Source organism: Bos indicus x Bos taurus, chromosome 17 (genome assembly GCF_003369695.1).
Source record: "Bos indicus x Bos taurus breed Angus x Brahman F1 hybrid chromosome 17, Bos_hybrid_MaternalHap_v2.0, whole genome shotgun sequence".
NCBI classification, from domain to species: Eukaryota; Metazoa; Chordata; class Mammalia; order Artiodactyla; family Bovidae; genus Bos; species Bos indicus x Bos taurus.
In genome coordinates, this window is record NC_040092.1 from 223,643 (window position 1) to 250,473 (window position 26,831).

The 26,831-nt window shown below is 61.4% G+C and overlaps 3 protein-coding genes across 15 annotated transcripts in view; 2 read left to right on the top strand and 1 right to left on the bottom strand.

Moving 5' to 3' along the window:
• Nucleotides 1-912, top strand: part of ARVCF (ARVCF, delta catenin family member) — a 30,592-nt gene extending 29,680 nt beyond the window's left edge. For 6 of the 7 annotated variants that reach the window (XM_027565991.1, XM_027565987.1, XM_027565992.1 and 3 more), the window contains one exon: nucleotides 267-912. Coding sequence is in view for 2 of the 7 variants with exons in the window: in XM_027565992.1 (XP_027421793.1) it covers nucleotides 267-293 (27 nt within the window). In the remaining 5 variants the exon portion in view is untranslated. The remainder of the gene's footprint in view (nucleotides 1-266) is intronic. The other variant, XM_027565993.1, reaches the window with a different exon arrangement.
• On the bottom strand, nucleotides 852-15,887 carry COMT (catechol-O-methyltransferase). Of its 4 annotated transcripts, XM_027566001.1 has the most exons (7): nucleotides 15,802-15,859; nucleotides 7,836-7,902; nucleotides 6,927-7,160; nucleotides 6,144-6,435; nucleotides 5,254-5,447; nucleotides 4,913-5,044; nucleotides 852-2,852 (listed from the first exon to the last, which is right to left on the bottom strand). In XM_027566001.1, the coding sequence occupies exons 4-7, from the start codon at nucleotides 6,433-6,435 to the stop codon at nucleotides 2,652-2,654; spliced, it is 819 nt and encodes a 272-aa protein (XP_027421802.1). In that variant the 5' UTR covers nucleotides 6,927-7,160; nucleotides 7,836-7,902; nucleotides 15,802-15,859; the 3' UTR covers nucleotides 852-2,651. The 4 variants fall into 4 exon arrangements, with proteins under 4 accessions (XP_027421802.1, XP_027421801.1, XP_027421800.1 ...); XM_027566000.1 differs by lacking the exon at nucleotides 6,927-7,160; XM_027565999.1 differs by lacking the exons at nucleotides 6,927-7,160; nucleotides 7,836-7,902 and having other exon boundaries at nucleotides 15,802-15,887.
• The window catches only part of TXNRD2 (thioredoxin reductase 2), a 28,055-nt gene continuing 17,111 nt past the window's right edge, over nucleotides 15,888-26,831 (top strand). Inside the window, exons 1-8 of one of the 4 annotated variants that reach the window (XM_027565997.1) lie at nucleotides 15,888-15,962; nucleotides 17,657-17,722; nucleotides 20,922-20,978; nucleotides 21,097-21,238; nucleotides 21,607-21,681; nucleotides 22,306-22,384; nucleotides 22,781-22,843; nucleotides 23,721-23,791. In XM_027565997.1, the coding sequence (XP_027421798.1) occupies nucleotides 15,893-15,962; nucleotides 17,657-17,722; nucleotides 20,922-20,978; nucleotides 21,097-21,238; nucleotides 21,607-21,681; nucleotides 22,306-22,384; nucleotides 22,781-22,843; nucleotides 23,721-23,791 (623 nt within the window). In that variant the 5' untranslated portion in view covers nucleotides 15,888-15,892. Of the gene's footprint in view, nucleotides 15,963-16,022; nucleotides 16,043-16,954; nucleotides 17,040-17,656; nucleotides 17,723-20,921; nucleotides 20,979-21,096; nucleotides 21,239-21,606; nucleotides 21,682-22,305; nucleotides 22,385-22,780; nucleotides 22,844-23,720; nucleotides 23,792-26,831 lie in introns of those variants that run through there. The other 3 variants (XM_027565995.1, XM_027565998.1, XM_027565996.1) reach the window with 3 other exon arrangements.

Genomic DNA, 26,831 nt, shown 5'->3' on the forward strand with positions numbered 1-26,831 from the left:
TCCTCCCCGTGCCGCTGCCTGCCTGCCTGCCTGCCTGCCCTGCTCTCCCTGCACGCTTCCTGCAGGGCCACCCCAGCTCAGCGGAGGGAAGCCCAGGTCAGGGGCGGGGCGGGAGGGACCCTGGGCCATCGGAGCCTGGAGGTCACAGGGTGAGATGGGGGCTGACCCTCCACACCTCCCAACGCCCCAGCACAGGGCCCCCCGAGACCCACCTTCCCTCAGCGGCCGTCAGCAGGCCTGCTCAGGCTTCCCTTTTCCGCCCGCAGGGCCTGGGCCTGGCCGTTTGCTCTTAGGGTCTGACCCCTGAAGACACCGCGGGAAGGGGCGCCTGGACGCCCGTGCAGAACCCGCTGCGGAGCTGGGAGCCCTCTGGCGGCGGGCTGGGCGGCGCCTCCCCCTCCAGCCCTGGCTCCCCACTCCTAACTCCCGGGCGAGTTAGCGTCCTGACATGGTGCTGTGTGCAGCGTGCGCCTGGGAAACCCAGGCCAGGGTGCCCGGCGTTGCTCTGGGGCCAGCGGGGACCCCGCGGAGTGCGGACGGGTGAGGAGGGGGCTCAAGGGCAGGGAGTCTGGCCCAGAGGCTGCAGGGGCTTCCTTGGGCCCTGAGCAGGGGCGGCGCTGGGGGACAGCCCCCGCAGAGACCCTGAAGGCAGAGAGCGGGGGCTAGCTGTGCGTGCCCTGCCCACTGCCCGCCGCGCCGGGAGCCCCTCCCTGGGCACTGTGGCCCTCGAGTGGCACCTCTGGGTCTGGCCTTTGGCAGCAGTGGGGGGACCGCTGTTGAGTGCCTGCTGTTTGCGGCTTAGAAACCAGAGAGACACTGATAAAACATCAATAACAAAACCAAACTAAGACTGTTGGTAGACATCTAAATTTTTGTAAGAAAAATTAAAAATTATAACAAGCAACAAAGGAACTTCCCGTGTCTGTCTCCACAAGCCACTCCCCTGTCGTCTGCTGGGTGGGCCAGGGTGGCCCCGTGGGGTCCGCTGCATCTAGGCCCCCGGGATGTGCCCCCCACACGGCCCCTCTCTACGCACAGAGGCATAGGCTCGATCCTGGGTGGTTAGCGGGGCCCCGAGGTCTGTGGCTGGTCTTGGGCACAGGTGGGCTTGGCCAGAAAGGGTGATCTCGAGGTGAGGGACCCAGAAGACCCTCCGAGACGGCTGACGGTCCAGCCGGCCGCTTGAGGGCCTTGTGGCTGGAAGGCCAGCGTTGGGGCCAGGGGTGCCTGTGGATGTGAGTGGGCACCGGCCAGTCACGTCATTACAGGCAGCCAGGCCGCCACAGAAGCAATGCAGCTGCTCCAACTGTGCCATCTTGTCCCAGACCAGGCTGAGCGGGATGGGGACACGGTGCACCCAGAGCCACACCAGGCCCGAGGCCAGCACTCGGCATTCCACACCTGGCCCAGCACTGCTTGCTTAGTGGCCTGCGGGCTGCCCAGGTTCTCAGTGGGGCTCAGCCCAGCCCGCAGACATCCCCGTGGGGCTGAGCGGGGCGGCCAGTCTGCAGCGGCCGAGGGGAGCGGCGGGTGCCTGGTGCGAAGCTGGGGTGTTGGGGGGAGACAGAGCAGCACTCGGGTCGTCTCTCACCTAAAGAATCAGGTCCTTAATTTCTACCTCAGTGTCTTCTAAACAGGGTGTTCGTCTGTGAGATTGGTAGCGGCTGAGTAGAAAAGTTGCATTTCATTCTTAAAAGGAGGCGAAAGGAGTCGGGAGGGTATGTTTTGGGGGCAGGGGGGTCGGGGGTGATCACCGAGGCACTGCTGCCACCTGGTGACGGCAGAGCGCAGGTGCAGGCTGCGAGGGGTGCGGCCTGCCCGACCTGCTGATTGGAGGGGGGGAGGGGGAGAGGGAGAGAGGGGAGGAGGAGAGGTGTGTGAGTGTGTGAGACTGTGACTGTGAAAGTGAGATACTATGTAAGTGGCTGTGTGACTGTTACACTATGAAACTGTGACACTGTCATCCTGTGTGACACTGCACGTGTGTGACTGTGGGACACTTCACGTGTGTGTGACACTGCACGTGTGTGTGTGAGGCTGTGACACTGCACGTGTGTGTGTGAGGCTGTGTGTGACACTGCACGTGTGTTTGTGACTGTGTGACACTGCACATGTGTGAGGCTGTGACACTGCACGGGTGTGTGTGACTGTGTGACACTGTGCACACGTGAGAGTGTGGATGTGTGTGACACTGCACGTGTGTGTGTGAGGCTGTGTGTGACACTGCACGTGTGTTTGTGACTGTGTGACACTGCACATGTGTGAGGCTGTGACACTGCACGGGTGTGTGTGACTGTGTGACACTGTGCACATGTGTGAGTGTGGATGTGTGTGACACTGCACGTGTGTGTGTGGCTGTGTGTGACACTGTGCGCGCGCGCGTGTGTGTGCACGCGTGCACACGGCACTCACGGCCACGGCTTGCCTAGCTGGTCTTCGCAGGCAGGCACCTTCCTTCTAGATGGACTGCCACGATTCTGGAAGGGGAGCTGGTCGTGCTCGGGGCAGGCCAGCCTGACAGCCTGGAGCTGAGAAGGGGCGGCCGCGGGGCTGCTGCCCTGAGGAATGACCGGCGCCAGGGACGCATGCGCCCAGGGCTGGGGCCGCCTCACCCTTCAGCGCCAGGCGTGGCGGGGCACCCCGAGTGGGGCTCAGGGCCGAGCAGGGCCGCTCAGGCCCTTGTAGACGACCTTCTCCAAGCCGTCCACCACCTTGGAGTACTCCAGGTACGAGCTGAAGTGCGAACATTCGAAGCGGCTGTTCCCGCGCACGTACTCCAGAAAGTCGGGCGCCCCAGGGTAGATGACGTTGTCAGCCAGCAACACTGTCCCCTCCCGCAGCAGGCCGCACTCCTGTGGGGACAGATGCAGGGCTGGAGGGCATGAGGGCAGCCTGGCCGGAGGGGGTGGGGGGTGGGGGGTTGGGGGCGGCCCCACCCCAGCCCCTCCAGGCAGTGGCCACTTCGAGGAAGGGCTGAGCAGGCAGGGGGGGCCCTCAGGCCCTAGTACTGCACATGGCGCACAGGAGGGGCTCACTGCATGCTGGGGGGCGTGAGAGTGCAGATGGCGGGGACCATACTGCGGCCAGTGGGTGACCAAGGGCCGTGGGTGCCAGGAACACGGCCTCCTCCAGGTCACCGAGATGCCTGATGACCCATGCGGGGGCCGCTGGCATTGGTCACTGGAGGTTCAGTAGAGCCCGACCAGGGAGACCCTGCAGGGTGGGGAGGCAGACCTCCACACCCACAAGCCTGCCCCTCAGGTCCACCCTGAGGCACCCCAGTCTCCACCAGCGCCTGGGCAGTCGGCCAGCATGTCAGGCCTGGCTCTACAGAGGGAGGGGCAGCTGCACTTCCATGCCCCGCCAACCTCACCCCCAGTCTCTCTAAGCCAGAGGAGGAGCTGCTCGGTGTGTGTGAAACTTGCTCAGTTGTGTCTGACTCTCTGCGACCCCATGGACTGTAGCCCACCGGGCTCCTCTGTCCATGGGATTCTCCAGGCAAGAAACGGGAATGGGTTGCCATGCCCTCCTCCACGGCAACTTCCCAACCCAGGGATGGAATCCAGGTCTCCCACATTGCAGGCAGATTCTTTACCATCTGAGCCACCAGGGAAGCCCTGCTTAGGTTACATCAAAAACCGAAAGGAAATGTTTCCCTGGGAAAGAGGTGAAGGGACAGCCCAGCTGCTGCGCTAGAAGATCACAGCTTTCTCTAATGATCATTAAAGTGGCAAAAAAAAAAAAAATCCCCCAAAAGGAAAGCCAAGTCAAGCAGGAGGCCCCAGGCGTATCTTAAGTTGCTAGTGAGACCACAGAGATGGACGGGGATCCCCTGGTGACTTAGGAACACGGGGGCCACTGGAGTGGGTGCAGCCCTCAAATCATCCTGGTAGCGGCTGCCTCCCTTCCATGCCTGGGCCCTGAGGCCGGAGTGGAAAACACAACTGTGAGGTCAGTGAGGTTGGGATAACAACCCATGAGCCAGAATCTGAAAAAAGTGGGCCTCTGAATCATGGAGTGTTTCTCCTAAAAAAGGAACTTCCCCGTGATACAGATGAGGAAGGGCCACTGGGAGCAGCAGCCCGGCCTGCCCAACCCCAGGAGCAAACACTCAAGGTGAGCTGGGGCTCAACATGTGGGGCACTGAACCCATGGGTTAACCTCGGAGGAGGCAATGCAAAGGCCGGCCGCCTGCCCGGGGACGGAGCCCTGGAGTGTCTGACCAGAGCCGTGTGCCAGCACTCAGAGGACCAGAGTGGGGTCCCCTGTTCCCGAAGCCCCTCCTTCCGCCCTGGGTGCGGCTTCAGGTCACGAGGGTGCCAGGCCTCACCATCCTTCGTCTCTGGCCGCCCTGCTGTAAGGACACCAAGAAGCCCGTGGAGAGGCCTGAGCGATGGGGACGAAGGCCACCTGCCCTTCCAGCCCCTCGCCCAACCAAGGCGGCGTGGCCAGGCCAAGGCAGAGCCAACTGCAGAACACGCCTTCCCTTCTCTTGAGATGACCAGCCGTGAACAAGTGGTTCTGAGAAAGCTGTTAGGTTCCTAGTTGCCAAGGGCAGCAGGGCTTCCCTGGTGGCTCAGATGGTAAAGAATCTGGCCACAGTTCAGGAAACCTGGGTTCAATCCCTAGGTCAGGAAGATCCCCCTGGAGAATCCCATGGACAGAGGAGCCTGGCGAGGACAGTCCGTATGTGGGTCACAAACAGTAGGACGCAACAGAACTAACACGTTCGCTTCCAAGGGCAGTATCTGCTGCTTTCTACGGATGCAGGCCGTCCACGTATGCTCCCCGAGGCCCACGCGCCCCGGCCCAGGCCCCCACGCCCCTCTGTGTCCCGAATGCACACAGGCCAGCCCATAGCTCCCCAGCCAACCTCTGCAGGGCCCGACCTGGCCACAGACACAGGGCTCACCTCCAGGAGAAGCATGTCCGGCAGGTAGCGGTCCTTCCAGTGGTCGAGAAAGACCATGTCCAGGGTGTCCACATCGTATTTCTTCTTCAGCTGGGGGATGATGTCCTGGGATGCTCCAAGAACAACGGTGACCTGGAGCAGCAGACCCCCACCCAGTGAGCCTGGGGGTCCCGGGAGACAGGTCCCACTCTGCCCCACCTCTGGAAGTCTCCCGCCCTGCAGACGGGGCTGCCAGCCAGGTGAGTAAGCATGGCTTGGAGCCGCTGGGGTATGACCCCAGCCCTCCTGGCCCTCGGAGCCTGTGCCCACATCCGTCCACCACCTCAGGGACAGCGCCGCACCTTGTCCTGCAGGCCTGCAAACTCCACCATCCGCTGGGTGATGGCGGCATAGTCGGGATTGAACTCGATGGTGAGCAGCCGGGCGCCGGGCAGCAGCAGGCGGGCCATTCGCACTGCCGAGTAGCCGCAGTAGGCGCCCAGCTCCAGCAGTACGGACGGCTGCTGTTCCCTCAGCACCCTGTCCACGATCTGGCCTGCGGAGGTGGGGGGGGGGGCGCCGGGGGTGATCAGGTGAGCAGGGAGCTTCCCACCTGCCACTCCCCCACCCCTCCCCGCGCTGCGCCCTCCGGCCAGGCCAGCCGCAGGCCCCACCACGCTCAGCCCGAGCTCCCGCCCCCAGGCCTCTGTGTTTTGGCTTGGGCTTGTCCTCCCCTCCCAGCATTCCCGGCTGCCCCCAGCCTGGCCCCGCCCAGAGCGGTACTCCGTGGAAGCCCCACCCCACTCTGGCCACGGGCTGCACCGAGAACCTGCCCCGCTCCCTTGAGCTGGACACAGTCGGAAGGTTCAAGGCTGCTGGAACCCTGACGTCTGTCCCCAGGGTTCATGTCCGCTGCCCTGACTCCGGGGGTGCCACGTATACCGGCTGGAGTCCAAAGGGCGGGAAGCGGCCTCGGGGGCGGGGCGAGGCCAGGCGCCCCGCAGGACGCAGTCCAAGGGTCTCCATGCACCCTGGGGCCAGCCGGGACACCCAGGGACCCACGGCCCGCCCCGGAGGGCACCTGGCTCTGCCTGGCGGCTGCCAGCGAAAAAACCATACAATGACTCTGCTGTTCCCCGTCCCCTCCAGCACTGGCCGAGGCTCCCTGACAGCACCTCCGGGAGTGGGGGGCGGGGCTTCCCCTACAGCAGTCCTCCCGCGGGACCCGCGCCCGAGCCTCCCCACCACCCACCTTTCTTCTCGCCCACGTGCATGGCCCACTCCTTCTCCAAGCTGTAGCTGTCGATGGCGGCCACCACGCTCTGCGGGTCCCCGGCCACCGCGTGCTGCAGCACGTGCTGCAGGATGCGCTGCTCCTTGCTGCTGCCCATGAGGAGGTTGCGGATGGGCTTCATGATGAACTCGTTCCAGCCGATAAAGGCCCGGCCGAAGAACTGCAGGTCCGTTGTGGCCAGCCACCGCAGCGCGAGCAGGGCCAGGCCTACGCCACCAGCGACCAGCAGCAGGGGCGGGGCCTCCAGCATCTGCGGGGCGAGGGGGGGGCTTCAGGGCGGGGCCACCAGCGCCTGCACTGGGGCGAGGGGCGGGGCGGGGCTTCTGGGCTCTGCTAGGCCCCGCCGCCCGCAAGACGCGTGGGACCACGTGGTCACCACGGTGTTAGTAACCTTCCCGCCTGGCTGACCCACCCAGGAGGTTCGAGAGGCCAGCCCCGTGCCCGGTGGCTAGACCCAGGTGAGACGACCGGGGCCCCGCCCACCTGCAAACCACATCCCCAGGGACTCCGCCCTGGGTGGAGAGACCGGGGTCTCTGGCAGCCTGGGGCACGGCTGGCCCGAGGCTGGACACTCCCCACAGGGACGGCCAACCGCAGTCAGAGCCCCCTGGGGCACACACTGGGGACAGCCCGGGAGCTCGTGTGGCCCGTGAGCTTCCGCGGACGGACACAGGCAGCCCCAAGCCGGCTGTTCCACACAGGGGCAGCCTGTCCCGCGAGGACGCTTACCCTGCCGCCCACCTGCACCACAATGAGCAGGAGACCGGCCCTCCCCCTGGCAGGCGACCCTTTGGGCGGGTAGCAGGGGTCCCCAGTCAGAGGAGGGGCCCGGGGCCCCTGAGACACAGCCAGGCTGAGCCGGCACAGGGCAGAGGCCCTAAAGTGGGAAAGTGTGGGAAGCTTCCAGCAGGGCTGTGGTCACTCGTGGGTCACGCACAGGGAGGGGCCGCACAGGACCGGCTCCTCCAGAAGCACCTGTTGGGAAAGGCACGTTGGAGAGCAGGCAGCCTGAGGGTCTTGGAGAGGTGACCGCCCCTCCCTGGACAGCTCAGGGCTCCAGCGGCCTGGGCCACAATGAGGGTCTCGGCAGGCAGAGCAGGGAGGAACAGGGGAGCGTGCACACCCAGACTTCCCGGTGGTCTTGCATGCATGGCCTGTTTACACCAGGCACAGCCAGCACGTGGTCAGCAGGTCAGGGCCCCACCTGACCCACCTCCCTGATGGCCACGCCCCATGCCCCTCCTCCGAGCTCTGCTGCAAAGCAGACAGAGCTTGTGTGGAGTTCTCCTGCTTGTAGACAGTTAATCAGGAACCACAGCCTGAGGGACCGGAGTCCTGGCATGGGGGCCTGCCGCAGGCCGGCCCTGCCCTCGGGGGAGAGCAGACAGGCAGCAAGACATCGCCTGGAATGTCCCCCCAGCCCTGGACACCACGGACGGTCTCCCTGGTCCCTGTGGCACTGCCTGCAGGCCAAGCCAGCAGGTGCCCCACGGGGCAGAAGGCAGGTGGGGGGACTCTGGGGGTGCGGTGGAGTGGGGCTGACTGCACGTCCTGGACAGGTGACAGAATATAATGGGGGCGCGTGGCATGAGGTGGCCAGCACTGCCCACTGGGCTCCGTCCTGCCAGCTTAGGATCCTCAACCACACACCTGTGTGACTTTATCACGACTGTGTTCAGCAGCAGTGGAGAGAGGCTGGGCCACTTTGATGGATTCTCTGGGTTGATGAAAAAAACTAATCAATGTTACACATAAATATAAAAAAATAAAAAGTAATATTCCATTTAAATACCAAAGTCCTTGCTGGACCTGGAGTTGTGAAGGATAACGTAATTCCCACAATGCCTGAACTGTATAAAAATCAGGCGAGGACTCAGCCACCTGACAGCCCAGGTCTGCTAGGAGCTTCACACGGTGCCGAGGACCAAGAACAGAGCCACTGACGGAACCAGGCAGACGTGCTGGGAGGAAGCCCTCCAGGTCAGGGCCAGGCAGACCCCTCCTCGGGGAGACAACCCAGGGGGCCCCTTGTGCTGGGGGTCCCAATACTGGAGCGCCCACAGCTCTGCCCTTTGGAAGGGCCACAGTGAGGTCGCTCAGTTCCCCCAGTGGTGGCCTGAGGTTCCCGCCACCCTGCATGGCTCCGGGCCCCGGGAGGGTGAAGGGCCCTGCTGCCCTGAGAGGAGGATAAGGGAGCCACTGGCCAGAGGTGAGGGCTGGAGGCCGAGCGGCACCCTCAGACCCCCTGCTCTGCGCATCCCACACGTATCCCCCTGTTCCGTGTGTTCCACTCGCGTCCAGAACCTAATTTTAAGAAATAAAACCATAAAACTCATAGAAGAAAACATAGGAGTAACTCTTCATGACTTTGGATTTGGCTATGGATTCTTAGATACGACACCGAAAGCACAGGCAGCAAAAGAAAAATAGAATTTCACCAAAATGAAAGCTCTGTGCATCGAAGGGCACCATCAAGAGAGCAAAGGACAGCCCAGGGGGTGGGGAAAATATCTGCAAACCACCATCTGATGAGGGTTTAAAATCCTAAGTATACATAAGAATTCCTACAACTCAGAAAGGACCCAGTTAGAAACGAGACAGAACACAAACAGACATTTCCCCAAAGAAGACACACCAGCGACCAGGAAGCTCATCACTTGGACGTCTGATCAAAGCCGCAAGGCACCACTTCATACCCGCTGGGATGACCCGCCCCGTGCTGGCAGGGCCACGGAGAAATCCGAAACTCAAGCACGGCTGGTGGAAACCCAAGACGGAGCAGCTGCTGTGGAAAACAGCTGGCGGTTCCTCAGAAAGGTAAACAGAGTGACCGTATGACCCAGCAACCCCACCTCTGGGAGTGGACACAAGACGCCCGAGAGCAGCGGCTTGAACCGGTATTTGTCCACCCACGTTCAGGACAGTGTGACGGGCAGCGGCCGCCAGAGGACACGGACCGTGGACAGAGGAGGCGTGGTCTCTCCGCACACTGGGGTATCCCTTAGTCACACTAAGGGATGACTAAGGTGACTGCAGCCCTGACCCCGTCCCACTGGGAGGGACGTGCGGACACCTGCAACTTCACAGAGGGACCGGGGGGACGTCACGCTTAGTGGGATGAGCCGGACACGTGAGGATCAATTCTGAATGATCACACCCGGATGAAACGCGCACGAGGGGCAGTTTCACACAGGATGGAGAACAGAGGCTGCCAGGGGCTGGGGGCCGCGGGGAGTCACTGCTGAAAGGGGCAGAGCTTCTGCCTGGGGCGGCGTGGGAGTTCTGAGGACTGTGGCAACGGCTACACAGCCACGTGGACGCTCAATGCCACCCAACTGTACACGTGCACGTGCTTAGAGTGGTAAATTTCAACTCATGCATGTTTCACTTCATCAAAATGGTGGAAAACCAAGAAAACAAGCAACCCTGTTTCTGGTCCTCTCTGTTCCCACAAGAAAAAGGAACACGGCAACTCCACTGGGAAGCAGGATCCAGAAAAACCAGCCCAGCTCCCAGTCTGCATGCCTGCTGGGCCGGCGCCTGCCCCCCGAGCCTGGGCACCTGGGGGCCTGCCCCACCTCACCAGGAGGCGCACACTCACCCCCTCTGGGAGGAGGGGAAGGCCATCGGTCCCGGGCCTCCTCCCCAGGCCCCGTGTGTGTTCCCCGAGCCCTAGAGATGGAGCACAAACCTGGGGGGGCGGCTCTCTCACAACAGCAACAACAGCCCACCCCCAAAGCTTCCTTATTATAAGCCCGTTCTTAAGTGGTCTCCTTGCAGACCCTCCATCACCTGGGATCGCCACCTACCCTCCTCCTGATAACCCCCCAAGGAGCTGATGGAGATGCCGGCCAGGTCCCCGGCCCCCTTAAGCCCAGGCAGGGGCTGCAGATGGCCCATATGCTCTTCAGTCCCACGGTGCACAATCTGCTAGGGCGCAGTGTCTGGGGTGGGGGGGGTGGTCCTCGCCAGGAGTCACACAGGCCTCCCTGCCTCCCCGAGAAAGGCAGGCCTGAGAGCGCGGTGCGAGGGAAGGGGGGCCGTGGGGGGCAAGAGGGGGAGTCCTCACGAAGGGGGAACCAAGCGGCTGCCCGAACTAGGGATGTGCCTGGGCCGGGGGCCTGTGCTCTTGGCTGGCGTGGGGCACGGCGTGGGACACAGAGGCCCGGGGGCTGTGGCCTCGTCTCCTGTCCGCTGTGATTCTGGCTCCGGACCGCAGGCCACAGGGACCACAGCTCTGCCGCTCCTAGGCTGGGGCGGGGCTGGCTCCGCCCAACTGGCTCCGCCCACTTCCTCCCGGTCAGCAAAAGAGCACGTGGTCCTCGGGGGCTCCTGGGCCGCCTGCCCACCACGCCCTCCTCCCCGGCCCCTCAATTCCCCCAGTCCCTGAAATCTTGTGCCCCCTGGCGCCTCTCCGGGGGCTCAGGGATCCCCCAGAAGCAACCAGCTGATGCTGAAAAGGAAAAAGAACAGTGAATTTGAAGCATTTAGTCTATGCCTCCCTGAGATGATACAGCAGGGTCCAGAGGGGCTTTCAGGCGTCACAGCACACTGGTGTCAACCTGCCCCACTTGCTACAACACGATTTGGATTAAGATACCAAACGAGCAAAGAGACGGTCCAACTCTTACATATACTAGTGGGTCTTATGTAACTTTATGACTGATGCATAGCTAGGCATAAATTTTTATGTACGATTGTGTTTTTTTATATACATACGCTGCTTCCCCACCTCCAGATGGTATGACCAGATCAAGTTCTGCAGTGCCTTCCAGGGACTCTATCCTGACTGGCTTCCAGAGGAACAGGCACTTACGTAAAGTAAACCTTCCTAAAACTCCCAAAGATAGAAGCACCAACTCAACTGTTTTTCTCGTTCGTGTACTTGGGTAAATCTTTGCTAAATAAAACCAGCTTAGTAAGTGTTCATCTCATAAAATAGGTGTATCTTTAGAGTTGTCAACATTACATACATTGCAACACACTTAAGTCTCCTTGGTTGACTATCGATTAGTCATTTAAATTATAAATTTGATTTTAATCAAAGCCGGTCACTATTCTCTCTTTTTTAATATTCACTTATGCATTTGGCTGCACCAGGTCTTAGCTGCAGCGTTGGGGATCCAGCTCCCCGACCAGGGATCACACCCGGGCCCCCTGCACTGGGAACGCAGTCTTAGGCACTGAACCACCAAGGAAATCCTCCAGTCACTATTCAGACAAACTTTCTTTCCATAATGATTGTGTTTCAGTCTGCCTGAAAACAGTTTCCAAAATCTTTTTGGTAACTTGAAACCTTAAGAGTTCTACCAAGTTAAGTTAAACAATAGACATCCCGTTGTTCTGCCAAAAGTTTTCATTTTAGGTTTGAGGCATTCGTCAAAAAGAGAAAGCACTCGTTACACACAAACAAACAATTTCACTTTTTAACAGAAGATTACCCAACTTAATCTCAAATCTAGGGACTTCCCTCACGGCCCAGTGGTTAAGAATCCGCCTGCAAATGCAGGGGACACAGGGTCAATCCCTCGTGCGGGAAGACTCTACGTGCCACCGAGCAGCTGACCCTGCCTGTGCGGCTACTGAAGCCCGTGTGTCCTAGAGCACACACCCTGCAACAGGAGAACCACCGCAATGAGCAACCCGCACTCCCCAGCTAGAGAGCAGCCACCGGAGAAGCCACAGCAACAAGACCCAGCTCAGCCAAAAGTAAATAAATAAGACAATTTTTTAAAAATCCCCAAATACACTCATTAGGAGAAAAGAAGTAAGAGAGAAGTAATACTGCACACACCACCAAACTGAGCCGGCATCTACACCCAGCCCTTAACAGTGTGGGCGAGTCCCACATCACGCGGTCTGGAGTCCCAGAGGGGAAGGGTCCTGGGCGGTGCGTCCACCACACGAGCGAGACTCCAAATTGCAGCTCTGGGGGCTCCCGCTCATAATCCCAGGCAGCAGACCGACAGCATCATCGGTTTGTGCACAAAAAAATTGCAGTTGTGGTTTAAGTTTCACAATGCTGTTTGACTCGCTTTGTGAGTCATAAGATTCCTTAGACCTGAGGGGGCTGGCTGGGTCCACAGGGGCTTAAGAAATTCCAAGACCCAGTCCCTTTCTTATCTAAGTGCCACCTGACTTGCCGGTAGGACTGATGTGCTTGTGGTCGAGGGGTCAGAGGTCGGTCAGAGGCCTGCTCCTCTACTCCTGAAGCCTGAACAAGACAACCTCCATTTAAATTTCCCTGTCACCGAATATCTGTATAATTTCTATATAAGATAAAGTGCTGAAACACTCATGATTAAGAAGGCATGAGTTTAAGTTTCTATACTTTGGCTTCTGATGTTTATATAACAAAGAAGCTAAAGACATTTGAAGGTGAAAGTGTTGGTCGCTCCGTCGTGTCCAACTCTGTGTGACCCTGTGGACTGTAGCCCGCCAGGCTCCTCTGTCCATGGGACTCTCCAGACAAGAACACTGGAGTGGGCTGCCATTTCCTCCTCCAACCTTATGGATTATGCGAGCCTATCTTCACAAAAGTTGCTCATCTGCTACAGAATACTGGGATAGGACGGATAATTTGCAGTTGTCTGCTTCCTCATTCTCTCTATAAAATAAAGGCTGCTAACGGTTACAAACTTCAATCAACGCGTGAGAATAAAACTGCCACTAGTCCAAGCAAAGGAAAACAACTTTGTCCCCGAGCCAGGAAAACGAACGCGAAAAGCACGCAGAGAATGTGGAATACGTTTTTGTTGAGGGAGGAGAGTCATTTTTGTCCTCAAGCAAAATAACAAAGGGAGACAGGGCTCCCCTGGTGGCTCAAGGGTGGAGAATCTGCCTGCCAACGCAGGAGACACGGCTGTGACCCCTGACCCGGGAAGATCCCATGTTTCGCAGAGCAACCAAGCCCGTGCGCCCTAGAGCCCGCACTCTGCAACAAGAGGCCCATGCACCAGACCCGAGAGTAGCCCCCGCTCGCTGCAACTAGAGGAAGCCCACGCAACAATGAAGACCCAGCACAGCCAACAAATAAAAGGTAAAAAAAAGAGGGAGACAAATCCTTGTCAATTACAAACTTGCCCTCTGCCTTCCACAAGGGTTAAGTCACGTGCCCCTGCAGATGCTGACCTCCCACGCCCCGAAGGAGTTCAGGGAAATGAGGCCCTCCGTGCTCAGGGAAAACCGGCAGGACAGGTCTTCAGAGAGTCAGTTACTCTCAGGAGCTGATTTTATGAGCCCAGTGCTTGCACCTTCTCGTATCTAGAAAAGCACTGGATTCCTTCCTGGCAACAGCTGCTCCTTGTGACCAGCAACCTCCCGCAGGCTTGACTGCAAGCACTCCCCTTCGTCAAAGTCACACGTACACTGGCCTCTCCCCTTCCTCTTTCGAGCGCCTTCCCGAGCGACCTGAAATGCTGCCTCCCAGGCTGTGGGCCTCATTTTGCCCCAAATAGAAGTTGTCGCAACTCCTGTGTTGTGACAGAGGACGAGATGGTTGGAGGGCATCACCGACTCAATGGACGTGAGTTTGAGCAAACTCCAGGTGTCAGTGATGGACAGGGAGACCCACGCACTGCAGTCCACGGGGTCGCAGAGAGTCAGGCACGACTTAGTGACTGGACAACAACAGAATGGGACCAGAACTGTTTTGTAAACATGAATACTCTTCACTTGACCACTGATCAAAAATGGAAGCGACCACAGAGAGAAATTCTGTCTCAGTGGAGAAAACAATACACCTTGCGGGTCGTCAGAGTCCAGTCCTGCCCAGTCGATGCCCTTGAAGTTTTATCACCACCTGCATGTCGGGCTGCACAGCCCGTCATCGCCGGATCCTCAGTCCTTCCGGTTTACTCAATATTCGGGATAACGCTCCAAACGTCAGTTTTCCTCATTTTCCTCCCTCCCTCCCGGCCTGGGACTCAGTCCTATCACTGCCCATGTCCTCCTCGGTCTGACAGAGCCCTGCACGCTGAAGGGAGACACAGTGGCGGGAACTTCAGATGTGGGCCACGGCACGAGCCGCAGGGCGCCCGCATCTCCCGAGCTCTGCTCCCGATGGAAGTGGCCTTGCCACGCAACCCTGATGTCTCCACAGACGTTCATTCACATGGCAACCGGAGAAATCCAGCAGATGGCCACCGCGGCCTCACGTCACCATCTAGTGACCTGAGAACTCGACGTCTAAAATCTTCTCAATTGACCTCCCTCAGGACTCAGAACGCTGGGTTACTGTGGCCTCCGATCACCCACTGAGGAGACTTGGTCCCTGCCAGACCCAGCCACGAGGCCTCTTGTAAAGACTGGAACAAAGAGCTGAGTGTGTGTCACGGCTCGAGGCCACTTCTCTACGATGCCCGAGCCCCCCACGGTGTCCACCCAACAACTTCACAGCTTCCGGAAGAAGCGACACGTCCAGCACCACCACCCAGCTCTGCAGGAGGGCAGGAGGCCAGGTCCAGCGGGCAAGCTTGGGTGGGGGTCCCAGGGACCTGTGCTTCCTCTCTGACTCCCTCAGGCCCCGACACCCCACCCGCATTTCCGCTTTCTAAGGCCCGGCGGCCCCTGAGCCAGTCCGGTACAGTGCTGTCACCTGTGTCCACCATGTCTATCTGACCTGACAAGCCTAAAGGAAGCTGCTGGTCAAACCTCAAAGGTGGCAGCAGGCCGAGGGGCCCAGGCTTCTTCCTGGGAAGGCTGCCAGTTTCACAAAACGTAAGGCCCAGGAGGCCCCAGACCTGCCAGTGGGACGGGGACACGGCTGAGCCCTCGTCTGGGCCCCAGAGTGCTCCCTCCCTGGGGACCGGAGGTGCTCAGACCCTGCTCTGCAGCCTGGACCCAGGTTCGCACTCTCCCAGAAACCGCCAACCTGGGAGTCCGGGTCCCAGAGCCCTGTGGTGGCCCCCCCTCCACACCCAGTGCCCAAGGGGACTTTCTCCTGCAGCACGGCTCCCTTCCCTCCACCAGCCTGGTGTCCCTGCTGCCACCATGTCACAGGGCCCCAGCCCAGGTCAGAGTCCCCACCCAGGTCGGAGCCCCCATCCAGGTTGGAGCCCTACCCAGGTCAGAGCCCCCAGCCCAGGTCGACGCCCCGACCCAGGTCAGAAGCTCCCAGCCCAGGTCTGGGGCACCTGTCCCACTTAAGGTCTGGGGAAGCCACCTCATGTCCCGAGACCCACTCCAGTTCTGGGAGCCTCCCCATCATAGGTCTGGGAATCCCCAGCCCAGGTTAAACACCCCTTCCTCTGGAGACCACCCCAGGTCCTGAGACCCTCACTGCAAGTTGCAGCCCCAATCCAGGTCCAGAGCCCCCCTACCCAGGTCAAAGACCCCCACCCCAGGTCAGATTCCCCCCAACCAGGTCAGAGCCCCATCCAGGTCGGAACCCCCCACCCCAGGTCCAGAGCCCCCACCCCAGGTCCAAGCCCCAGCTCAGGTCAGAGGCCCCACCCCAGGCTGGAGCCCCCCAGCTCAGGTTGGAGCCCCCGCCCAACTTGGAGCCCGCGTCCCGGGAGGATCCTTCCCCGGGGTCCTAGACGCCCCGCATCCGTGGCTCCAGCCCCGCGCGGACCCCGCGGGCGGCCCGACTCCGGGCCCGGCCGCGCGCACCCACCTCGGGTTCGTAGTCGCCGGCGCAGGCAGCGCGGCGGGCAGCCCGGCCCGAGGCCCCCGGGGCGGCGATGGCGGCGCTGCGCGGGGCGGCGATGGCGGCGCTGCGCGGAGCGGCCGCGCGTTTCCGGGGCCGCGCGCCGGGAGGGGCGCGGGGCGCCGCAGGTCAGCGGGCGCGGGCCGGGGCCGGGCGTGGAGCGGCGATCCCCGCGGCGGCGTTAACCGGGGAGCCGACCGTGGTGGGGGTGGGTCACCTCCCGGCTCAGCAGGAGCGGTGACCGCCGGCCAGGTCTCCCCGCTCCTCCCCAAGGCCCTGCCCCATCCCTGCACGTGCGGGACTCAGGAGGGGCCCTTCCCCTCTGCTGGTGGGCGCTCCGCGCTATGCTGGGGCGCCCTGGGGGAGGGAGCTGACACTGCGGACCCCCTGGACGGCCAGGGGTCCTGGGCCCACCCGTCCCCCAGGGCCACAAGCAGGGGTGGGGGGCGCCTCCAGGGTCCTGAGCAGGGGCGGGTCTGGGGACTCCCAGAGGTGGCCTTGGGGGCACCACACACCCCGACCTCTCCCAGCACATCCCTGCCCTGGGGGGACCACGCGGGGAAGGCGGGGCAGGCCCCTTAGTGGAGAAGGCGCCCTGGGCAGAGCACCGCCCCCTGCCGGCTGTGTGTAGCTGGGGCCTTAGGGCGTGGGGCTGGGGAGGTCGCGGGGTCTGGCCAGAGGGTCACAGCTTGTTAGGCAGGGCAGGGGGCGCTGCTCCTGGGGGCTCTGCTGGCCCTGTGCAGGCCGCAGGTTCAGGGCTGAGCAGAAAGCCTGGCGGGGGAGGGCTCAGGACACCGGGCGACAGGCCTTGCAGGCCGAGCAGAGGGCCCAGGCTGTGAGGCGCCCTGGGGAGCCTTGGAGCGCACGGGTGCGTGCCCAGCGGGCGCTCCAAGGGCAGTGCCCTCTCTGGGGTCCACTGGGGCCCTTCCTTGCAGACAGGCTGCCCAAAGCCCACAGGTCTTAAAGGTGGTTTCCCGCAGTGGGGCCTACAGAGGCCCATTGGTCCGCCTCCTCCCCGCTTATCAGACGAGGGGGCTGCTGGGTGTGCCCCATGGGGAGAGCAGACCATCGAAGATAAGCCCACAGTCCTCGCGCCATCTGTTCACGTGGGCAGGGAGAGTGGGGCTGGCGGAGGGGCTCTGCGGGCCAGGGAGACCCCACAGACACCGCAGGGCGGCAGGAGGGACCTGCCCTGGCTATGGACGGTAGGCACCTCCTCCCAATCCCCGCCTCCCTGAGCAGGGGAGAGGAGAGAGGCCCCGGGCTTGTGCTGATCTTCTTTCTGCCCACGGGCGAGGCCTGGTGCTGGGGGTCCCTGGCTCGGAGCTGGCCGCCCCTGAAGACACACCCCCCCTCCGCCCCCCCTTGCGGACCCCAGTTCTGCTGTCTCTGGGCTGCTTTCCGTGGGAGCATCTGCAGAGACGGCTTTCTGCGGAGAGAAGACGGGGCGGCCGGTCCGCCAGGGGCAGGGGTGGGGGCTGCAAGCGGCCTCCAGGGGGCCCAGAAGCGTTTCAGAGCCGCTGCCCCACCAGGGTCTGCAGGCCCTCGGAGCGGCTGAGCCGCACGGCCCGACAGGTGGACTTGAGAGAAGCTTTCCCGCCCGCTCCTGCTAGGACGTCGGGTGACGTCGCGCTCAGGGCGGCTCACTTGCCTTCTCGATGTGGGTGGCGGGGGTCAGTGCATGCTGGGGGACGCGTGCTCACCCCAGACCATCACAGGGCCGGGTGTGGCTGTGGGACCGCCCCGGAACGTGGGCGGCCTCCCTGGTGGCACCTCCTGGCTGGTCCCGGTCCTTCCTTCTGACGCCCCCTCACCCCTGCAGGCCGGCAGTGCTACGACCTCCTGGTGATCGGCGGCGGATCCGGCGGCCTGGCCTGCGCCAAGGAAGGTGCGTGTCCTGCGTCCCGCATCCGGCCGGCGCGGCGGGGCCTCCGGGAAGGCACTGGAGCTCTGGGGGCTGGGGGTGTGCCCCGCACGCGTGCTCTCTGCCGCGGGCCTGGTCCCCCTCCCCAGGCAGCCGGTGACCCACTTTCTCTTGCTGTAGATCACCTTGCGTTTTATGACATTTTGTCTCAATGGACTCGCGCTGCGAGTATCCTTACTTTCCGGCCTCTCCCACGGGCCCCATCATGTGGAGATCATCCGTGTTGCTGCGTGTATCCAAGTCTTGCCTTCTCACGCGGCTGCATGGACTTTGCGTCCATCTCACCTGTGGTTGGTCCGTTCGCCCGTGGACTGGATTGTTTCCTGTTTGGGGCTGTTGGAAACGTTTGTGTGCGTGTGTCTCTGTGTGGATGCGTGTCGTGAGTCTGCTGGAGAGTCGCCTGGAAGCAGAACAGCGGGGCCGTGTGGTGAGCCTCCCGTTCAGGTGCTCTTTGGCTCTTTCAGCGGGGTTTTGCCATTCGATGAACAGGTCTTTGACGTCGTATGTCAGCTTGATCCCTGAGTGTTTCATGGTTTTCAGACTGCTTTGTTAAGACGTAAGTCACACACCGTGTAGATCGCGCGTGTAAACTGCCTGATGCGGTGGATTTTGCATTCGCAGAGTTGTGCGACCGTCACCCCGAGTTTGTCTTCTGTTGTTTCTCGTTTGTGCTGGTGTTCAGTGTCCGGGCTTTTCCTAGTTGCAGGAGCGGGGCTGCTCTTTGCTGGGGGGCTTCTCAGCGCGGTTGCTTCTTTGCTTGTGCGGCGCAGGCTCTAGGGTGTACGTGGATTCTTCCCCACTGGGAGAGGCTCACCGGAAGGGGGACTGTGACGCGGAGACGTAAGTACCCCGACCCGGAGGCGACGACTTCGCCCCGCGCCTGCGTGTCGCCCCACAGGGGACCATAGGGCTCTGCCCTGTCTGCGCCCGCATCCGTTCTGATGAGAAACCTGCCGTTTGTATCTTCGTTCCTCTGTTGCGTCTTTCTCCTCTGCTTGCTTTTAGGGTTTTCTCTTTCTGTTACTTTTGAGCAGTTTAACGATAGCATGCCAATTCAGGTGTGTGCTGAATCCTCTTCCTGCCGGAGTTCATCGAGTTCTGTGGGTCTGTGGGTCAAGGTTCCCTGTCCTCTGGGCCCTAATGCCTGAGGTGGAGCTGATGTCATGGCAATAGGAATAAAGTGCCCATAAATGTGATGGGCTTGGATCATCCCGACACCACCCCGACACCATCCATGGCAAAGTTGTCTTCCACAGAACCGGCCCCTGGTGCCCAAAAGGGAGGGGAGACCGCTGGGTCATAGTTTCACTGATCCATGACACTGTCCAACCGTCAGTCGCTCCTTCACAGGGGCGACGCTAGTCCACGTGCGTCCGCTACTCCGGCTCCCCTCCGAGCTCGCCCAGCTCTCTGCATTGTGCATAGTTTCCATTCCTGTTTGCAGGCTCCCTAATGAAAGAGTCTGCGGCGTCTGCTCCTCTGTGAACCCCGCGTGGGGCAGGTTTTAAACGTGTTTTTATTGGAGCACGGTTGCTTTACAATGTTGAGTTCGTCTCCTCCGCGTCAGCCGCGCGCATACACGGCTCCCCCATTTTGGATTTCCTGCTGCGCGGTGCAGTTTCATCGCTACACTTTGACGTGGGCACTTTTTTTCTGTCTTTCGCGTGGCTTCTTAGCTCTGCGCACACGTGGGGTACAGTTGTAACGCCTGCTTTGCTTTCTTTTCTGCTGATCCTGACGTCACTGTCAGTTCTGGTCAGCTTCATGGACTGGTTGCATTTTTTGCTCCTCTGTGTGCCTGGTAATTTTTGTTAGAGCGCCAGACACTTTGGACTCTACCCTGATGGCTTCACTTGGTAAAGAATCTGCCTGCAATGCAGGAGACCTGGGTTTGATCCCTGGGTGGGGAAGATCCCCTGGAGGAGAGCGTGGCAACCTGCTCCAGTCTTCTTGCGTGGAGAATCCCACGGACAGAGGAGCTTGGTGAGCTACAGTCCATGGGATCACAAAGGGTCGGACACGACAGAGTGACTTACACTCGTTCATTTTCGTTTGCTGGGTCCTGGGTCTTTTTTGTATGTCCTGGGATGTAGGTAGGGACAGCCTGGTCTTTTCGAATTTTCTGCGTGAGGACTGTTAGGCAGGTCTGGTGCGGGGCCCAGTCCAGGCTTGCCTACTCGGAGACACGACCTTCCCGAGCCCACCCACTGCCCCAGAAGGCTGGGCAGCACTTCCACCCCACCTCCTCTCGGGAACGCCCGGCTCTCCCGGGCTGAGTCCTGGGGAACCCATTTCTGGGGTTCATGTCCGCCCGCTCCTGCCTCCCAGAGATCGCGGACCTTTGTTTTCTTCTGTTCAGTTTCTTGAAACCAGTATTTTGCACACTGTGTCAGGATGCTTGGTTGTTTTGAGCAGGAGAGTAACTCTGGTCCCCGTTGCCCCGTCCTGGTCAGGCCCAGAAGCTGGGTGTGGTTGTGTCTGAGGAGTCCCCTCGGCCGCAGCCTGTAAATCCAGTGCTGGGGTCCCGTCGGTTATCGCTGAATGAAGTGATTTTGTTAATGAAGACTTGTATACTCGCTTCTGATCGTGGTAGCCACGAGTCGAGCGTGTTCTATGGTGTCAGACGCTCATGCCCTCGGGGCACAGGTCCAGGGCCTGGGGCTGGCCGCTGCTGTGCCCCAGCAGGGCCGGTGGGAAACCCACAGTTTTCCCTGGGCTCAGAATGCGGGGCTCGCAGCTTGGGGACCTGCAGACAGCAGAGGCAGGGGGTTGCGGGGCAGGGCGTGGGGTGGAGGGGGCTCCAGGCGGGGGTGCAGTGTGGGGTCTGGTCCTGCTCCGCGTCTCGGGGCCTGGCTGACCTGCCATCTGACTCCCGAGCTTCGCTTTCCTGGGAAGAGGCAGCAGTGCCCAGCTGGGGACTCTGTGTAGGTGGATGGGAACCCCCCCAATGGTGTCCAGGAAAGCGCGGAGTGAGAGGGGCCGGGGGCCTGTCTGTGGTATCCCAGGTCTGACCTGCCCTGGAGCAGGGTGGCGGGGTGGGCTGGGCAGCGCTGCTCTGGTGGGCAGTCAGGGAGAGTCCGGGTGCCTGTCCACGGGCAGCGTGGCTGAGTCCCCCGGGGGGACTGGTCCCCAGCGCGCTCACCTGCCTGTTCCTCGTCCTTAGCCGCCCAGCTGGGGAAGAAGGTGGCCGTGCTGGACTACGTGGAGCCTTCCCCCCAAGGTAGGCCAGTCCTGGGGGTGGGGGCGGGCATCAGTCCTGAGGGGCTGAGCCCAGCCCGCTGGCTGGCAGAGTTGGGGTCAGCAGGGTGACAGCTCACCCGAGCTCCCCCCACCCCCAGGCACCAGGTGGGGCCTTGGCGGCACCTGCGTGAACGTCGGCTGCATCCCCAAGAAACTGATGCACCAGGCGGCCCTGCTGGGGGGCATGATCCGCGACGCTCCCCACTATGGCTGGGGCGTGGCCCAGGCCCCGCACAGCTGGTGAGGGGCAATGGGGGGACCAGGGTCCCCGCAGCCCCTGGGCAGTCCCTTCACCCCCATGTGTGGGCCAGGCTTCTGGTTGTCTCCCCGGGTGGGTGGCAGAGGCTGCCTGCCCTCTGGGTGGGGCCTGGGCCCTGCTGCGCCCATGGCGCCCAGGACCCACCTCAGGGTGCCAGGCCCGGCAGGTGGTGGGGGTCTGCTCAAGGCCCCCCAGTCAGGAGCCCCTCGCCTGGCCCGGGGACGGCCTCCACCCCCACCACCTTGAGAAGCGCGTGGCCCCCAGGTGCGCCTGTGAAGGGCCCTTAGCAGGCCCGTTCTGGCGGGACCCACCTCTGAACCGTGTGGCCGGGCGCTATGTGTGTCACCAGGGCGACGCTGGCGGACGCTGTTCAGAACCACGTGAAGTCCCTGAACTGGGGCCACCGCATCCAGCTGCAGGACAGGTACCGCTGCCGCGCCGGGCCCCGGGCGGTCGTGGGTGTTGAGGACTCCCCAGGCTGGGGAGGTAGGGAGAACTGCGGAGAAAGCCCGGTCGTCAGGACTCCCTCTGCTCCAGCGGTGGACTCCATGCTCCCAACACGGGGCCCGGGTTCAATCCCTGGTCGGGGAACCTAGACCCTGCAAACGGCAGCTGAGACTCGGCACAGCCAAATAAATAAGTAAATATTTAGAAAGTAAAGACACGGCACCATTTGGAAGTATTTTTTTAAAAGAAAGAAAGCCAGTTTCTGGGTACCAGGTGCCCCTCACCCCTCCTGGGGCCTGGCCTCACAGTCCCCTGCCTGCTGGCCCCCTTCCTTGGCAGCGGGACGTCGGTGGGTTCTGGGGGGACAGTACTGGGTGCATGTGAGAGCCTCCTCTTCCTGGTGGAGCGTTCAGGTGACAGGACTGAGCTCAGAAGAGGCCCGGCCGCCTCTGTCCCCACACACCGGAGCTGCGCTGGGCCTTGGGACGCCCCTGCGTGGCGGCTGTGGTCCCCGTGTCTGGGGAGACGGCAGCCGTGCCCCCTGTCCCTGAGCCGTGGGTGGCCTGAGGTCACGTTTGAGCATCCTGTTTTTATTTTGCAGGAAAGTCAAGTATTTTAACGTCAAGGCCAGCTTTGTCGACACGCACACAGTTTGCGGTGTCTCCAAAGGCGGGGAGGAGGTGAGCACCGGCCTCCTGGGCTCCCAGGGGCTGGTCTGTGGCCAGGGTGGGCAGACCCTGGGTTCACACAGCCTCTGCGCTGTCCCCAGCGATCCGTGCCGCTGGGATTGACAGGACATCCCTCCGGGGCCCAGGCTGGTCCAGTACTCTGTGACGGAGGAAGCGAGCACTCGAGGCTGCCCGCGGCTCAGGCGGCCCAGCCCAGCATGGCCTTGTGGGATTCTGGAGATCTTCTCCCCGGGGACGCTGTGTAAACTGGGAAGCTCTCCTGCTGGTGCTCAGACCTGTCTCGGGGCTGCCGCGGGGCCGGCGCCACAGGGCAGTGGCTGCGACCAGGGCACAGTGGAGCCCTCGCGAGGTGCCTGGGTGACCGCGGCTTCCTCGCTTTCTTCCCAGACTCTGCTTTCGGCCGAGCACATTGTCATCGCCACCGGAGGTCGGCCGCGGTACCCCACGCACGTGAGTGTCCCCGGAGCCCCCGCCCCAGCCCCTGAGGTCCGCCCAGCGAGAGCTGCCTCCAGGGTGGGGGACCCGGCGGCTGTGACTGGTGGCTCTGGACAGGCCTCCGAAGGAGGGCAGGGCGCTTGTCCGAGTGACCACACAGGCAGGGCCCAGCAGTGACTGTCAGTGACCCCCACCCGCAGCTGGGCCCGCTAAGGCTGCATTTAAAGTCCCTGACGGCCATGGTCGGCTCCCAGGACCTGGCGATCAGCTCGGCTGCCTGGCTGCCCACATGCGGACTGGCCCGCTCCCACCCCACTGCCCCCTGAAGGGCTTTGGGGGTTGATGTGGAGCCACGGGTCCTGAGGAGGCCACTCGTTGGCCGCTCGCCCCACTGCCGGCCAAGTCTGCCTGTGTTCTGGTCCCTGTGTTACCCAGACCTTTCGGTCTCCCTTGAGCAAACCTACGAAACTTTATTTTTTTTGCCAATTGGAACTGTAAACTGTTTGGAATCCGTTTCCTCTCTCCAGCACTTCTGACTCCCGAGGGCCACGGGGAGGGCACACGTCCCACGTCCCCCACCTGCTGGGGCATGGGGTGACCTGCACAGCCCCCAGGCGCAGGGCCCACCGCACTCTCCCTCGGGGACTGCCCAGCCTTCAGCCCAGCACCCTGGGGACCGGCCCGCCTGGCCTCGCCCCTCCCTCCCCCAGCCCTGGGTCTGATCCGGGAGTCCTGGAGAGCTGGAGGAAGAGGCTGCAGCCCCCCGGCCCCCAGCCCAGAGCCGCTTCTGGGGAGGTGCAGCCGCTCATGGGTGGTGTCTGCGAGCCAGCGTCCTCTGTGGGCACCCTAGGGGCCAGAGATGCCACCTCACATCAACCCTTCTCCTGGACAGATCGAAGGTGCCTTGGAATATGGGATCACGAGTGATGACCTCTTCTGGCTGAAGGAATCCCCTGGGAAAACGTAAGGCCTGAGGGGTGTCTGGGGCCCGCTCCCTTGTGCACAGGGCGGCTGGGTAGCCTGTGTTCCTTCCCACGGAGGGAAGGCGAAAAGCCGGGCCGCACTGTGCGTTCGGGGCTGCTCCCGCCCAGGGCTGTGTCACAGGGCGTGGCTGTTGTCCGCAGGCCTGGCATTCATCAGGGTTCCCGTGGGCCACCGGGGGGAGCCTGGCCCCTCTCCAGCCCTGAAAGATGTCCCGCTTTCACCTGCCCCCCTAGCGTCCTGGGCGCCCCTGAGATCGGCAGGGCCCAGGGGCCGAGCTCACTCCCAGCCTGGGGTCCAGCTCTGGGCACTGCTGCTGGGCGTCTCAGGGACCTGTGTTTGCAGGGACCAGACAGGCCACCAGAGGGCGGCAGAGGCTCGCTGTCACAGCGCCGGGCTGGGGAGGCCTGCTGCCCGAGGCCTGCGGGTGCAGGCTCTGCATGTGGGTGTGTGCCCGTGTGCGAGCATGTGTGTGAGCGTGTGTGTGTGCGCCTGGTGTGAACGTGTGTGTGCACACGTGTGTATGCCTGTGTGCGAGCATGTGTGTGTGCCTGTGTGTGAGCGTGTGTGCGCACACGTGTGTGCCTGTGTGTGTGTGCGCCTATGTGTGTGTGCGCACCTGGTGTGTGCCTGTGTATGAGCATGTGTGTGTACACCTGTGTGTGAGCGTGTGTGTGTGCGCCTGGTGTGAGCGTGTGTGTGCACACATGTGTGCCTGTGTGTGAGCATGTGTGTGTGCCTGTGTGTGAGCGTGTGTGTGTGTGCCTGTGTGTGAGCGTATGTGTGCACGACTGGTGTGAGTGTGTGTGCGTGCCTGTGTGTGAGCGTGTGTGGGTGCGCCTGGTGTGTGTGTGCACGCCTGGTGTGAGCATGTGTGTGCGCCTGTGTGTGCGCCTGTGTGTGTGTGCCTGTGTGTGTACACATGTGTGTGCGCCTGTGTGTGTGTGTGTGCGTGCCTGTGTGAGCGTATGTGGGTGCGCCTGGTGTGAGTGTGTGTGCACGCGTGTGTGTGCGCGCACGTTGTGTGCCTTGTGTGAGCCTATGTGCCTGTGTGGGAACACGTGAGCGTGTGTGCGTGGCGGGCCATGCTCTCTGCACGTCCTCACTGTCCTGGCCTCACGAGGCGCCCTTTCAGGCCCAGGTGCAGCCCTTCGCGAGGGGCTCCTGAGAGCCCCCAGCCCCTTTTCTCTTCCCTGGTCGGACTGGCTGCAGAGAAGCCCCACGCGCGGGTCCTGACCATCCCTGGCTTCTTCCGCGCCGTGTGCATGGCCGGGGCTGTGTCCAGTCGAGAACTGCAGTCCCGGGTGGGTGCTGTCTCGTGGGCCGAAGGAACCGGGCCTCCCCTGCCAGGTGGGGCCCCTCGGCCACTCCCATCCCCAGCCCGGGTCGCTCTGCCGCCACCTCCACAGGCTCCAGCTGTGCCCGGCGCTTCCGCCTGAAGTAGGGTATAATTTTATGTCACGCTTAGCACATTATCTGTTTACTCTGTAGTATCTGGGCTAATTCTCTTATCTCTAACTAGTAGGTTAAACGTGGTGTGGTTTCTTTTGCATTTGCTGTTATGGCATCTTTGGCGTCGGACACGACTGAAGCGACTTAGCAGCAGCACTAGCTGTTTAAAATGAGTGTGGGTGTCTAAGTGTGGGTTTTGAATGTGTGGCTGTGAGTGTGAATGTGTGTGGCTCAGTGTGTGTGTCAGTGACACTGTGGATCTGTGTAAGCATGTGTGTCAGTGAATGTGTGTGTCTGTGAGCCTGTGTGTCTGTGAGCATGAGCGTGTGTCTTGAGTGTGCCTGTGAGAGTATATCTGAGCGTGTTGTATGAGTGTGAGCATGTGTGTCTGTGAAGTGTGCGAGTGTGAGCATGTCTGTGAGCATGTGTGTCTGTGAACATGTGGGTGTGAGCGTGTGTGTCTGTGAATGTATCTGTGTATGTCTGTGGGCTGTATCTATGTAAGAGTGTGTGTCTATGAGCATGTGTGAACATGTGTATCAGTGAGCGTGTGTATCTCTGTGTATGTGGCTGTGAGCACGTGTGTCTCTGAGCATGTGTGTTAGTGAGCATCTGTGTGAATTTGTGTATTTGTGTGTGTGGTTGTGAGCGTGTGTGCCTGTGAGCGTGTGTGTCTGTGAGTGGCTGTGAGTGTGAGTGGCTGTGAGCGTGTTTGTGAGTGGCTGTGAGCGTGTATGGCTGTGAGCGTGTGGCTGTGAGCGTGACTGGCTGTGAGCATGTGTGTCTGTGAGTGTCTGTGAGCGTGTGTGTCTGAGTAGCTGTGAGCGTGTGGCTGTGAGCATGTGTGGCTGTGAGCGTGAGTGGCTGTGTGTGAGTCTATGAGTGTGAGTGTGTGTGTCTGAGTGGCTGTGAGCGTGTGTGTCTGAGTGTCTGTGAACGTATGTGTCTGAGTGGCTGTGAGTGTGAGTGGCTGTGAGTGGCTGTGAGTGTGTGGCTGTGAGCGTGTGGCTGTGAGCATGTCTGAGTGGCTGTGAGCGTGTGTGTCTGAGTGGCTGTGAGTGTGTGGCTGTGAGCGTGTGTGTCTGTGTGTGGCTGTGAGTGTGTGGCTGCGAGTGTGTGTGTCTGAGTGTCTGTGAGCGTGTGTGTCTGTGAGTGGCTGTGAGCGTGTGGCTGTGAGCATGTCTGAGTGGCTGTGAGCATGTGGCTGTGAGCGTGTGTGTCTGTGAGTGGCTGTAAGCATGATTGTCTGAGGGGCTGTGAGCGTGTGTGGCTCTGAGCAGGGCTGCCCTGCCCTGGGACTGCCCTCTGCTTTCCTCTTTCTTATCTACTCACAGGTTTGAGCATGTGACTGTTAGCGTGTGTGCCTGTGAGTGACTGTGAGCGTGTGGCCCTGAGCGTGTGGCTGTGAGCAGGGCTGCCGTGTGTGTCTGTGAGTGGCTGTGAGTGTGTGGCCCTGAGCGTGTGGCTATGAGCCTGTGTGGCTGTGAGCAGGGCTGCCGTGTGTGTCTGTGAGTGGCTGTGAGCGTGTGGGGCCCTGAGCATGTGTCTCTGTGTGTGGCTCTGAGCGTGT

Bases quoted from the DNA above. Each gene is read 5' to 3' on its own strand.
- COMT (XM_027565999.1), bottom strand. From the start codon at position 6,435: ATGCTGGAGGCCCCGCCCCTGCTGCTGGTCGCTGGTGGCGTAGGCCTG. The intron at 5,448-6,143 runs GTGGGTGGTGGG...CCACCTCCGCAG, and splicing joins GCACGTGGGCGAGAAGAAAG to GCCAGATCGTGGACAGGGTG. The intron at 5,045-5,253 runs GTGCGGCGCTGT...CTGCTGCTCCAG, and splicing joins TTGCAGGCCTGCAGGACAAG to GTCACCGTTGTTCTTGGAGC.